Here is a 14,076-nt window from a genome sequence, read left to right as displayed (position 1 = left end):
AATTCATTCATGTTTTTTTCAATTTATAATCCGGCCCTCCAGCAGTTTGAGGGTCTGTGACCCGGCCCTCTGTTTAAAACTTTTGAGGAACCCTGCCTTAGAAGAATGATTTGGACATTTGGAGTAAACAAAATAAAACAAAAATTAATTCCACAAAACTTGGAGTCAATGAGGCATTATGACTCTTGGGATTTTAACTTCCCCTAACTGACAATATCATTTTCAAGTACCACAAAGTTTTAAAAAAATAATTTCCATTATATGCCTCAACCTCAAATCACTTAATATTAATAAAACAAATAACTTAATATTTAAAAAACAAAATAAGAACATAGTTTAAAATCCATTGTGCCATCCTTAATTTCTAGTTATATTTGTTATTACATCAAAATCTTGTAAAAGCAAAGCTTTGACCAAACTTAACAACATGATCTGAATCTTCTGATTACTCTCAACTATTCATTTAATTTGCACTTATTCAAATGGTCTACTATAGTTGGAACTAACAATAAGATTCAAATCCCTGCATTTGTAACGTGTTGACTGAATTATCATAGAGTCAGTGTACTCATCACCATTTGAGCAATTACATGAAAAAATATTCAGAATGAATAGTTTTTAGATTGCCCCGACAGCTTGGTTTTCTATGATCTAGTTAATTTACTTCTCTATGTATTCGTAACATGAAAACCGCTATAAATCTCTAATGAATTAATCAGTACAAGTAATTCAATTGTAATAAAATTAATTAATTAAACATTGATATTGGAAATTACTTGGTGGGAGGATGTTCAAGAAGCAGAAGAAATTACACATTAAATTTATTATTTATTTGGTTTACGGTCTCGAAGATAGGTTGAACCTGAAGCATATAGGGTTTTGGAGGTAATAACCTGCACCTTAAATAAACACAAGTTGAGAAACTGTGGTATTTTACATACTTGAGTTTTATGCTGGATATGTGTACTCTTCCATTCAGTAATAATGATAATAATAATCATCATCATCATCATCTTTATTTATATCCTGCCACCATCTCCCAAAATGGACTTGGGGTGGCTTACAAGGCACTACAAGTGTAGCATATAACATAAACGGTACATAAGTATAAAAGCAATATCACATAAAAGTTATGACAACTACTATCAACACATAAAATAAAATAAAACACAGTTTAAAACGCAGACCATCTGTACTTAAAATTAAATGCCTTCAATTCACAAATAAATTGCCAAAGTGTCAACCTAATATGGGCCCATTTCAGCCTATTCGAGGCCAAAAGCCTGCTTAAAAATCCATGTTTTTAGGCTGTATCATTAGGAGCCAAGAGTGGGGGCTAACCTAATCTCTTTTGGGAGGGTATTCCAGAGCTGGGGAGAGACACCCTTGAGACAGTGGCAAAACCAAGAGAAGGACCTCCCTTGCCGATCTCAAAGCCCGCGCTGGTCCATAGAAAGAGATGCGGTCTCGAAGACAGGTTGAACCTGAAGCATATAGGGTTTTGGAGGTAATAACCTGCACCTTAAATTGACCTTGGAAAATTGTCAGAAGCCAATGGAGCTGCTTGAGTAGGGGCATAATAATCTGGCAGCTGACCTTTGTACTAACTGCAGTTTCCAAACCATCTTCAAAGGCAGCCCCACATAGAGTGCATTACAGAATTCCATTATGAATGTAACTAAGGCATGGACCACTGTGGCTAAGTACCGTCACAGCTGGCGCACAAGTTTGAACTGTGCGAAGGTCCTCCCAGCCACCGCTGATACTTGAGCTTCAAATGTCAACAATGAGTCTAGAAGGACACCCAGACTGCGGGCCTGTGTCCTCAGGGGGAGTGTAATATCGTTGAGAATAGGTTGCCATCCTATACCCCAATCAGCCTCACGACAGACCAGGAGGATCTCTGTCTTGTTTGGATTAAGTCAGTTTGTTGGCCCTCATCCAGTCCATCACAGCTGTCACATGCTGATCCAGGATCTGGGGAGCTTCCTTTAGGGTGGAAAAGAGTAGTACAGTTGTGTGTCATCTGCATAGAAATGGCACCCAACTCCAAAACTCTGGATGACCTCACCCAGAGGTTTCATGTAGATATTGAGAAGCATGGGGGAAAGAATGGAACCTTTCAGGACCCCACAGGTCAAAGGTCAGGGATCCAAACGAGTGTCCCCTAGTATCATCATCTGGATACGGTCCTCCAGGAAGGAGAAGCCACAGCAGCACAGTGCTCCCAAGACCAGTTCCAGAGAGCTGACCCAGAAGAATACCATGGTCGATGGTTTTGAAAGCTGCTGAGATGTCCAGGAGACCCAGCAGAGATACACTCCTCTGCCTAGTTCTCTGTAGTGGTCACCCACCAAGGTGACCAAAGCTGTCTCCGTTCTGTGACCAGGCCTAAAGTCAGATTGCAATGTGAAGTATTTTACAGCAATTAATATGAGCAACTGGATTTAACTGAGAAAAAGTCTTATAGTTATGAAGTTCCCCAAGAAGATTGGTAGGACTCAACACACGTCAGACTCTATGCAGTCAAAATCAATTTGAGCCATCCTTGGGATGTTCTTTTGAGGAAGGAGATTTTAAAATGCAGATATTTTTGTTTTTGGTGCAAGATTGGAATCTATATCATCAGAAGAGTGATAATGTAAAGCCAATATTATTCAAGTCTAAGAACTAAATCTAAAGTTGTTTTGAAATTTAATTCATAAAATAGAGTAAGATACTGAGGAACCTAACAGCCAACTTAATAATCAATATGAAAATAAATGTATTTAAAACTGTTTTAATGTGCTTTCTACTAGTTGCAATACAAACCCTTTATACATATACTCAATATCCATGATTTACTCATGCTCCACAAATATCTCACTGGCCCAGAAGTTTTTATGGGACAAAATATAGGCTGCAGTAATATCAATGGTTTCATCTATCCACGGAGATCTTGGAATTTATCCACCCATGGATACAGGAGTCATGCAGTATCTTGGTTTTTTTAAACTTTAGAATTGTAAGAATTTAGCTGTACAGTCAATCTTCTTCTATACCCACAGATTCTGTATCCAGAGTCAACCATCCATGGTTTGAATTTTTTTTTAAAATCCAAAAGCAAATCTTGATTTTGCCATCTATATATATAATAAAAGTCAAAACTTGTATGCGGCGGATGTGTGGCGGTGTATGTGCCGGCTTTCTGATTGGCCAGCCTGAAAGTTCCAAGATTCTGACTGGCTGCTGCTGTGGTGCTATTTGCATATGATCCCTGATTGGCCTGCTTCAACAGGAGCCCCTGGTGGAGAAAAGGGTTCATGACAGAAACAGGGACATGACAGAAGGAAATTTGCATATGGTCTCTGATTGGCCACCCTCAATTCCAAGATTCCGAGATGAGAAAGAGAGGAAAGGAAAGGCCAGGGGCTCTGTCAGAAAATTACCAATACAGACCACACTTTGCAAACAGAGCACACAAGACCCACTCGACATCCTACTGCAGTTTGGAGGAGGATGAACCATGGATGATGGGACTTGCAGTACCATCACTCACATTCTGAGACCGCTGTTAACCTCATCCAATGACTGATCAGGACCAAACTTGGCACATAGACCTCTCATGACCCACGTTACGTCCTGGTGTGGTTTGGCTGGGGATGGACCATGGATTATGGGACTTGCAGTACCTTTGCTCAATTCTTGAGACCACTGCAACCCTCATCCAATTAGCGATAAAGACCAAACTTGGCACACTGAGTCTCCATGATGCACTCTACATCCTGGTGCAGTTTGGAGGAGGATGCACCATGGACGATGGGGCTTGCAATACCTGCACTCCCTTCCTACAACCATTACAACTGCCAACAATGATGGGTCAGGACCACAATTTACACAGAGAGCCTGCATGACCCATTCTACATCCTGGTGCAGTTTGGAATAATTTGTCAATGCATGATGGGACTTGCAGTCACTGCACTCACTTCCTGGGACCACTGAGACCCTCGCCAATCACTGATCAAGACCAAACTTGGCACACAGAGTCTCCATGACCCACTCTACATCTTGGTGCTGTTTGGAGGAGGACAGATAATGGATGATGGGACTTCAAGTACCTCCACTTCCTTCCCAAGATCGCTGCAACCCTCATCCATAGACCAATCTAGACCAAACTTAGCACACAGAGCCCCCGTGACCCACTCTACATCCTGCTGCAGTTTGAAGGAGGATGGACTTTGGATGATGGGACTTGCATTACCTTCACTCACTTACTGAAACCACTACCACCCTCATCCAATGGCTGATAAAGACCAAACTTGGCACACAGAGCCCCCATGACCCACTCTATATCCTGCTGCTGTTTGGAGAAGGGTGGACCATGGATGATGGCACTTCAAGTACCTTCACTCACTTCCTGAAAACAATGCAACCATCATCCAATGACCAATAAAGACCAAACTTGGCATAGAGAACCACCATTACCCACTTTCTCTAATAACCCGGGCAGCGCCGGGTCCCCAAGCTAGTTTTATATAAATGACATCATTTTACAACTCCACTGTATCTAATGGGACTTGAGCATCCATGGCTTTTGATATCTATGAGTGGTCCTGGAATCAAACCCCAATGGGATTTGTATAGGGACCTCTATACTTTGTTTTAAATTGGCATCTTGGATCTCTGTCTGGGAGAAAGACAGGATATAAATTAAATAAATAAAATGATTTGTGCAATCTAACTTACTCTTTTACTGAGACAGATCACTGGCCACATACTACAGCCTAAAGTGCAGCAGCAGCAAAGGCAGCCACAGAGAAGCCATCGGACATTAACTGGAAGGTTTTTCTTGAGACAGCTGTTCACTCTGCTGATGCTGGCTTTAAACTCCTCAGGTGCAACCTATAAAAACAAACACATATTATAATACTTGATTTCCATCAACAGTACTTTCTCTCCTCTAAAGACAGGAGCAAGCATCCTCTTGGTCAGCCCCAATTAAACTCATTCAATCAATTATTAAATGCTGAGTCAACACATAGATTCAGTAGGTTCAGTGGATCTATTCTAAAAAGGACTAACAGCAGGATTCAGTCTAATATGAAACTCAATAATCATTGCTGAAATCGTTAAAACCTTATTTGGACAGGTTTTTAAACATGAAGGTGTTAAAGATCTAGTCAGGGGTGCTGTGGTTTTTAACTTTGAATATGTTTTGATAGATTTTAACTGATTTTTTAAGTGCTGTTTGTGTTTAATCCTGTTTTAATGTTTGTATATTTTAAATTGTATACTAATGCTTTTATGTCATGCTGTTTTGAGTCCCCTTTGGAGAGATAAAGAAGGGTATAAAGAAATAAAATTATAATAATAAACACCCCATCTCTAGCCCAATACTTACTTTTCCTGTTAACGATGAAGGGAATTCTGCTTCAAATTTGTTGCTTAGTCCAAATCTAGAAACAAACAATGAAAACAACTTTCATTACGTATGTTGCAACAAAGGGACACCTATCTCCTAAATAGTAGTGGCATTTACTGTAGTAAACTCGTATGTTTAAATATATTTATACTTCTCCAACAACTATGCTGTATAAATATGGCTTCATAAACATGAGTCCTTAGGTATGGAAGAAAAAATGTTTGTTCATTTCACATTTTACTGCAGCAAGATACATAACTGATGTATGAAGTTGTAAAATATCTTTAAGTGTCTGTATGGAAAGAACAACATATCTTGTACCTTATGTCTACCACTCATTTTTACTTTTACCAACAGTCTTAATTCAAACTAAATACTAAATACTCTTAATTACATTACGTTGAAATCAACCCCCAGTCCAATTCAAGGATACAATCCTCTAAAGTCAGCACACCCATGTAGGAAAGCCCCCGCCCATATATTGTAATTGTATTCTGCCCCTCAATTATAAACATTTCCTTAAACAACAAACTCTGGTAGCTGAGTGCCCACAAAACTGGGGCATGAAAAAACAAGGTATGAGCAAGCTGAAGAATGGATGTAGTAATACGTAATTTAAAAACCATCATCCAAGAGAGTAACTCAGCTAGTCCCAAAACTCAGGCAAGATGAAGCAGGCATATTCAATTGGAATATCAGGTGACAATATTCGACATGGAAAATGATGTTCATTAGCTTGCAACTTATAGTATCCTAGACACTGTTTCTGAAACTGAGGGTCCCAACCCCAAATAGGGTCCCTTAGCTCAATGCTGGGTCCTGAAAAAATTGGCAACAGTAAAAGGTTATGGATTGCCACCCGTTTACACAAATCTGTTAGGAACAACATGCAGTGTTTGTGGCAGACTCTGCAGAAAAAGCTTCAGCTGTACTTCACAACAAGGAAAATCAGCCTGTTTAGGAAGTCTTGCAAATACTGATTTATTTTATATAGAGTACTTATATACCTGGGGTCACAGGCAGAAAAGGGTCATGAAATACATTTTTGGCAGAAAAGGGGTCATAAATGGAAAAGGTTTAAGAAGTCCTGTCCTAGAAGAAAGCATATCTGACTAAAAGAAACACCTGCAACAAGGCAATGATTACAACTTTTTGGAGTATATTCTACTTCTTCAATCACCTGAGAAAGTACAGTAAATGGCAAGTTTGCCATTGTAGCACCACATTTTTTCAGACGCCCTTACGAAGAATTGTTTCCCATTTATCCCAATTCTGATTTAATGGGTTCTTGTTATCATGTCTAATATATGGCACTGGTTAAGTGACTGAGCCACTTTCTGACAATCTCTTCGGCTAATTTCCCTTTGTCAATGTCCTCAAACATTTTAAATAGAGGGTCAGTTCATAGTCTCTCAGACTGTTTGGGGGGGACGACAGGATGGGGACTATAGTTTGAAAAAAAACATGAATTCCTATGCACACTGCACATACCTTAAGAGCAATACAATAGTTAAAATGAATAACAATTTTAACCAACATAAACTTACCAGTATTTCAATGGGAAGTGTGGGCTGATGAGATAGGCAAGTTAATTAGGATTGTTGTTGTTGTGTGCCTTCAAGGTGTTTAAGGCTTAAGGTGACCCTAAATCTAAAGTTCAGGGATAGGCTTGGTAAATGACCTTGGAGGACTGTATCCAGCCTGCGAGCTTTAGTCTGCGGACCCTTGGTCTATGCATTGCTTTTTACTGCTTTAATGTTGTTGTGTGTCTTCACATTGTTTCTGAATTATGGCTACCCTATCATGTGGGGGTCTTGGCACGTTAGCTCAGAGTGGGGTTTGCCTTTGCCTTCCTCTGAAGCTTGCTGTGTCTTGAATTGATTCACCCAGTGGATTTCCATGGGTAAGTAGGAATTTGAACCCTGGCTTCCAGAATCAAAGTCCAATGCTCAAACCATTACACCATGGCGGCTCCTACTGGCATTAAAAAAAACCCTAATGGTGAACAATGCAGATACAGTAGAACTGCTACATAAGAATGTCCCAACAGAAGTATGAGGCATGTGTGATCAATAAAAAGTCATTACAAAATTAGGGGGCGCTGGCATTTTGTTTCTAAAGTATGCTTAGTGAAAAATCCATTACTATAACGAGAGTAATGAAATTTCGTTACTTTTTCGTTAGAGTAATTGCATGTAATTCCTGTAATTGGGGAAACTTCAGGGGCTTCTTTCTCCCTCACTTTTACAACTATTGGGGGTGACACTTTCTGCTATGATAGGACACATTTACCAAGTTTCAGAACGTTTCACGTATCCATGGATTTTGGAGGAATTTTCAAAGTTTTTATAAACAACATTTTTTAATATAAAAAAAACTACAAGAGCTATCTCCTTAAATTTTCTATACAACGACACATGATAACAGGGGATCATTCCCAACTTTCAGAAATATTCATGCATGCACAGATTTTAGGGATTTTAAAACCGTTTTAACAAAAACTTATTTTTAAAAAAACACAACAGCTATCTCTTTAACTCTCCACCCCAAAGTTACCCAACCCACATGATTCCTGGAAAAAAACTGAGGAGTTAATGTTAGAAGGGATTTTCAGAACATCAGGTATTTGATCCTGAATACAGCCTGGGTTTCTTCCAAACATATCCCTTGGGCAAAATGACACAGCCTCTCCTCCTCTAGCCTGTTTCAGATTCCTTCATCATCTTTAGCATGTGAAAGAAAAAACACCATGAGCCTATATTTAGAACTACATCAAAACAAGAAATAAACTTTTACATCAAAGGGCAAAAAGGTTGCTGCAATCTGGGCGGTTTTAAGACATCCTTGAAACAAGCAACAACAAAGAGATGCTAGATTGTTTTTGAGTTCTGCAGTTTGTAGTTCCATTTCTCTGAACTTTTAAATACATTTGTAAGTGCCTGAAGAAATTACATGATAAAAATTAATGTATGAAAGTATGATGTACTTATGAGCAAATAAAGTGACAAACCATACATATTGTGTTCCATGAATTAAAACAATTAGATCAGTAAAGTGTGACTTTCTGTCATCTCCCAATTTACCATTTCTGGAAATTTCTAAAATTTCTAGAAATGTTAAGCACCTTGTTAGTGAAGTGTTTACATATTGATTTTATGCCCACCAGTTATGAAAAGGGAAATGTGTAAATGCTAGGTCAAAATACCAATAACAAATGAATGAATAACTGAAGGGTTGTACTAGGTGGAGGTTGAGAGCTCTGACAACATGTCTCTAAACAGCAGAATGAAATAACAACAACAACAACAACAACAACAACAACAACAACAACAATCTTTATTTATACTCCGCCACTATCTCCCCAATGGGGACTCAGGGTAGCTAACATGAAGCCAAGCCCAAAAATACAATACACCACAGTAAAATACAGCATGCAGAGAACAAAAAATTACATCAGAAAATAATTACAGTAGCAAAATAAAATTAATAAAGCTAATTAACACAATATAAAATTGAACAGGATGGGCAGGCCAAATGGTCGAGATAAATACAAAGATAGGACCGATACTTTAAATGATTTTAGGAAAGTACACCCAAGGTGGTTACTGTATCTACGGTAATGTATGCCCTGCTCTTCTTACCTCAAAGAGCTATTAAATAAGTGACACCAAAGTTAGGCTTAAGAACAGAACTTCTAGAAAGTAAGCCATGAAACTTCTGCAGAAACTCTGGAAGTAATCATGTCATCCTTAACCATAAGTGACTTTGCAAGGTCAAGCGGCTGCATTAGAAGTATCTTAAGCTCTTGGGGCATGTGTTATTCTCTCATCTTGACCTCCCTCTTTCTAGTAGTCAAAAAAGTCTGACCTTTGGCTCCCAAGAACACAATTAACTGTGGAGAAGAGATTATACCATAAAAAAAGAATCATAATGAACCATGATGGTCTGATAATTAGCCACTAATAACTCCCATGCAGAGGAAAAGAACATAGGGACTTGGGTAAGTGCTCTACAAAGTGTTAAAGTATGTGCAAGTCTTCAAGAATTGGTGCTGTAATCCTGCTGGACAACCCTCAACACAAAAAAGTAATTGGATCAAATTAGTAGCCCAAATGTCTTAGGGACTGAAATTTCTGGAAGAACTGAAGCGCATCAACAACATCAGCAACAAAATCTGCATACGATATCTATACAGACACAAGACCATCAACTCTATCCATTAACAGGTAGCAAAGTCTAATATTTCAAAATCACTACATACCCCTTTTAAAGACTGAATGTTTACTTTCTTTTCCTGAAGCTCAAGAAAGGAGATCTTCTCCAAATAGCAGGTAGTAATGTGAATAAAACAAACAACAGTACATATGTTTCTTTTCTAATATAATTTGTTTCAAACTGAAATTTGGGTATAATAAAACAATCCAAAAATAAATACCTCCATTAACAATATTTTCTTATACAAAATTGATTCATGTATGTTTATTTCACTTCTTACATGAAACATGGTCCGAGAGACAAATATTTGGTATGTGATAAAACCAGCCATGCACTATAAAACATTTTATATAAAATGCATGATCCTCAAGCAAACAGGATGTCAATCATTTATGCCTTATGGAAAATTACTACTCTGGTGCAATAATAGGTCGATGTTACTTCTGGAAATTTCAAGACACTCGCATTACATGACAACACATCTCTTGTTTCCAATGTATGAATGGGCACAACAGAGGTAGCCCTTTATCTTATTTTAAAAACCACAATTTTGGTGCCCTCTGTTCCTTACTAGCTATCTGTGCTTTTGTGAGAACACAGACTGTCAAATGAGCACATCTGAAAGCTCAGGGACTATGAAGTGCTCCATCTAGAGTAGAAAATTGTGCCTAGTTGTCACATTTTACAGCTGGGCTTCTGCATGCACTTGCCTCCAGATCTCATTTATTCTTGGTTTGTTGCTAGCTGGAGGGCATCCAAAAAAGTGGCAAGGTCTTGGCAGGGAAGAGGGAGAAGTGGGTTGGCAAAGATGGAGATAGGAAGGCAGAAGAAATAGAACACAAATGTCATCTGCAGGAATGAGGCATATTAATAAGAGGACTGTTATCAATGCTGGTTAAACGAGAGAGAGAAAATGAGAATTATAGATAAGGTGGGTGGGTGAGGGAAGCACTGTATTGTGATGATTTTAATATTATTAACCACAGTGGGAGAGAACAGTGTTCAATCCTTCTTGTAATATACTATGGCCAATCTCTTCAATTAACACATTCTGCTTTGTGTCCTTCAATAGATACAATGGATACAGAAATCTAAACACACCCAGAAAACATATTTGGGGTGGCCATGCTGGCCAAAATCCACAGAAGAGTAATGCCGTTATTGGCCAACAAAAATGCACAAAATACATTGTACAAGTTTTCAAAGCTTCACAATAATTTCAGAATTGCCTCTCTATCACTAAGCAAATAATGCTGCATAGTTCAAAAGGAATGTGGGCTGAATGAAAAAGACTCTTGTTAACATTCCAAGGTAGTATTAAAGTTATTGCAACTAATTGGACATATTTGTCTAACCAATGCATAATTTACAGAACAGTAATCTGATTTTAATCCATCCCTCTTGGCAGTCACTATGTAACTGTGAATAAATCAAAAAAAGATAAATGGGTTTTACATTCTCTTTTGACTGCAGAAATGCACATGAGTGTTGGCAGCCAGAAAAGTTCTATACAGTGGGCCCTTGGTTTTTGTTCCAGGATCCCCCGTGGATGCTAAATTCCCTTTATACACAATTGCTAGTAAAATGTCATCCCATCCGTAAAATAGCAAAATCAAGGTTTGCTTTTGGGAATTTAAAACACATACATTCTTTTCAGGCTATGGATCGCTGAATCCAAAGATTCAGAAAGTTGAAAATAATTGCAAAAAACAAGCAGCATTTATTAGTACATATGTCTGCATGCATATTCATGCACAGCTATATTTTCCTTTCAGTTCAGGACTTATTTCAAATACCGTATGTCCAAAAAGACTACAATATTGTTTAAAAACTTACCTAATTGGCAGCTTCAAAGCATGCTGTATCTAAAAACAGATGCATTTGGTAGTATACAAATACCAAAACAAACATTTGTGTTGTAAACAATTCCGGCCCAATTTACCTGTCTAAATGCATCTCCCCCTATGAACCATCTCGGAGATTAAGATCTTCTGGGGAGGCCCTGCTCTCGGTCCCACCTCCTTCGCAGGTGCAACTAGTAGAGATGAGATACAGGGCCTTCTCAGTGGTGGCCCCTTGGCTCTGAAACTCCTTCCCCAGTGAAATTAGATCAGCACCCTCCCACATGGCCTTCAGAAAAATGTAAAGACATGGCTGTGGGACCAAACCTTTGAGCAGTAAAGTAATGCAGTACAAGAAATGAATAGGACATAAGTGCAATTGACAATAGGAATGGTTTCGGATTGCAATTCTGTATTTTGTGATTTTAATGCTATATTAAGATTTTTAATTCTATATTTTAATTTTCAATGTCTGTGTTCTATGTTTAATATGATTTTAAGCTTTAATATATAGTTACAGTATATGTTATCGTTCTAGTTTCGTATATATGTTGGCATTGCATCTTGTTGTATACCGCTTTGAGTCCCCTCTGAGGTGGGAAAAGCAGTATATAAATGCAGTAAATTAATAAATAAATCTTTATTAGGCCAACAAGAGTACAAAATACATTAGACATAAGGGGGGGGGGTGCTTCACCTTTTGCTTCGCCTAATAAAGCTATCACCAATGTTTGTTTGGATTTTGGTCCCCAAAATGATCATGCTCTATTTTTCCACTGAAATTATTGTGAAAAGTCAGTTAAATCTCAGTAATTTCAATTGCCCTTATGAGCATTTAACTCAGGTGTTCTCAAACTAAGTCTCGCGGGCCGGATGCGGCCGTCCAAGGTCATTTACTCGGCCCCTGGTCTAAACTTTAGACTTAGAGTCACCCTAAATATGAAGCAACTTCAAGTCACACCACCACCACAACAGCAATCTGAATTAACTTGACTATCTGATCAGCCAAAAGCAGACCCACCATTCCCACTGTAATACTGGTAAGTTTATGTTGTTCTTTCATTTTCTGGCAGTACAATATATCTGCAGTGTGCATAGGAATTTGTCCCATGTTTTTCTCAAAATATAGTCCGTCCGTCCCCCAAACAGTTTGAGGGACAGTAAACCAGGCCTCCGCTTTAAAAGTTTGAGGGCCCCTGATTTAACTAGTGAATCAAATGTAAAAGCCATAGTGGTATAATGATTTGAGTGCTGGACTATGACTGGAGAATGGAGTTCCAATCCCCGTTCAGGCATGGAAACCCACTTGGTGACCTTGATTCAGTCACACACGCTCACCCTTAGAGGCAGAGGCAATCCCCTTTCTGAACAAACTGTACCAAGAAAACAACGAAATAGGTTCACCTTGTGTGTGCCTTCTCAAGTCACTGGTGACTCATGGCAACCCTGTGAATTTCACAGGGTTTTCTCCTTAGGGTCACCATAAGTTTGAGATGATTTAAAGGCACATAAGAAAATAAACTCAGCCTGAATTTCCTTCCACACCTTTTCGCTTGTCTCTCTCAACTAACAATCATTAGAATACTTCAAATAAAGAAAAAAAATTGAACCACAATGCCTTTTTAAGTCAGTCAGTTGATTAGCAAAACAGAACGGTCTGATGACTTGGGGTGATAACTCCCAAGTTCAGGCAAAAAGAACTGCACAACAAATTGCTATACATCACTGACTTGCAGGAAGAAAAGAATTCAAACTCTCATTTAGACATTTCTGTTAAATGTTTGTAGAGAGAATCTTACGAACCAAATTTGCATTTGAGAACGACACTCACACTTGCACAATCCTGCAGGTGTACCATCCCCAACCATAGACCAGGAGCAACAGGAACACATACAGGAGAACCATAGGCTCTTGGACGAATCTCAATGGATTGTCCTTGACGAATGCACCGGGGATGTCGAGGAGGAGGACAACACTTTTCACCTACACAATTCACACCAACAGGATCACGTTTCTGGAGACCAACACACTACATTGCACAAAAGGGGCCCTGTCATCCTGAAAGTAAACAGGTCTTGGTAGTAGGCGACTCCCTCCTTAGAGGAACGGAAGCTGTCATTTCCAGACCGGATGGGATGGCTCGAGAAATATGCTGCCTACCGGGGGCAAAAATACACCATATCACTCAGAGGCTCACCAGGCTCCTCAAGCCCTATCACCGTCCTCCCCTCATGTTGATTCATGTAGGAACCAATGATACTGCAAGGCATACGTTTCAAAAGATCACAAATGATTTTCGAGCTCTAGGAGCAAAGCTAAAAGAATGTAATGTACAGGTGGTCTTTTCATCCCTCCTCCCTGTTGTAAGACACGGACCCACAAGAGCCAGAAAAATAGTACAGGTCAATGACTGGCTTAGAAAATGGTGTCAGGAGGAACGCTTTGGCTTCCTCGACCATGGCCTGCTTTTCCAGGAGGATGGCCTACTGGCAAGGGATGGGGTGCATCTCACACAAGTAGGAAAACACCTTTTTGCTCACAGACTCGCAAACCTCATTAGACGCACTTTAAACTAGGTCCACCGGGGGAGGGGGACAACAGCCTTGCGAACACTACTTT

The 14,076-nt window shown here is 39.1% G+C and overlaps 1 protein-coding gene and 1 long non-coding RNA gene across 2 annotated transcripts in view; both read right to left on the bottom strand.

Annotated features, from left to right (window-relative positions):
• Positions 1 to 14,076, bottom strand: part of CHIC2 (cysteine rich hydrophobic domain 2) — a 44,039-nt gene that overhangs the window by 13,337 nt on the left and 16,626 nt on the right. Inside the window, exons 2-3 of the mRNA XM_060778520.2 lie at positions 5,381 to 5,435; positions 4,726 to 4,881 (exon numbers count right to left, since the gene is read on the bottom strand). Of these exons, the coding sequence (XP_060634503.1) occupies positions 4,726 to 4,881; positions 5,381 to 5,435 (211 nt within the window). The remainder of the gene's footprint in view (positions 1 to 4,725; positions 4,882 to 5,380; positions 5,436 to 14,076) is intronic.
• Positions 1,002 to 2,219, bottom strand: LOC137097078 (uncharacterized). Its single transcript, XR_010909959.1, has 2 exons — positions 1,786 to 2,219; positions 1,002 to 1,746 (listed from the first exon to the last, which is right to left on the bottom strand). It is a non-coding gene; the product is annotated as an uncharacterized lncRNA (long non-coding RNA).

Source organism: Anolis sagrei, chromosome 5, assembly GCF_037176765.1.
Source record: "Anolis sagrei isolate rAnoSag1 chromosome 5, rAnoSag1.mat, whole genome shotgun sequence".
In the NCBI taxonomy this organism is placed as follows: Eukaryota; Metazoa; Chordata; class Lepidosauria; order Squamata; family Dactyloidae; genus Anolis; species Anolis sagrei.
Note: the sequence above shows the minus strand (reverse complement) of the source record. Positions and strands in the feature narration are given on the sequence as shown.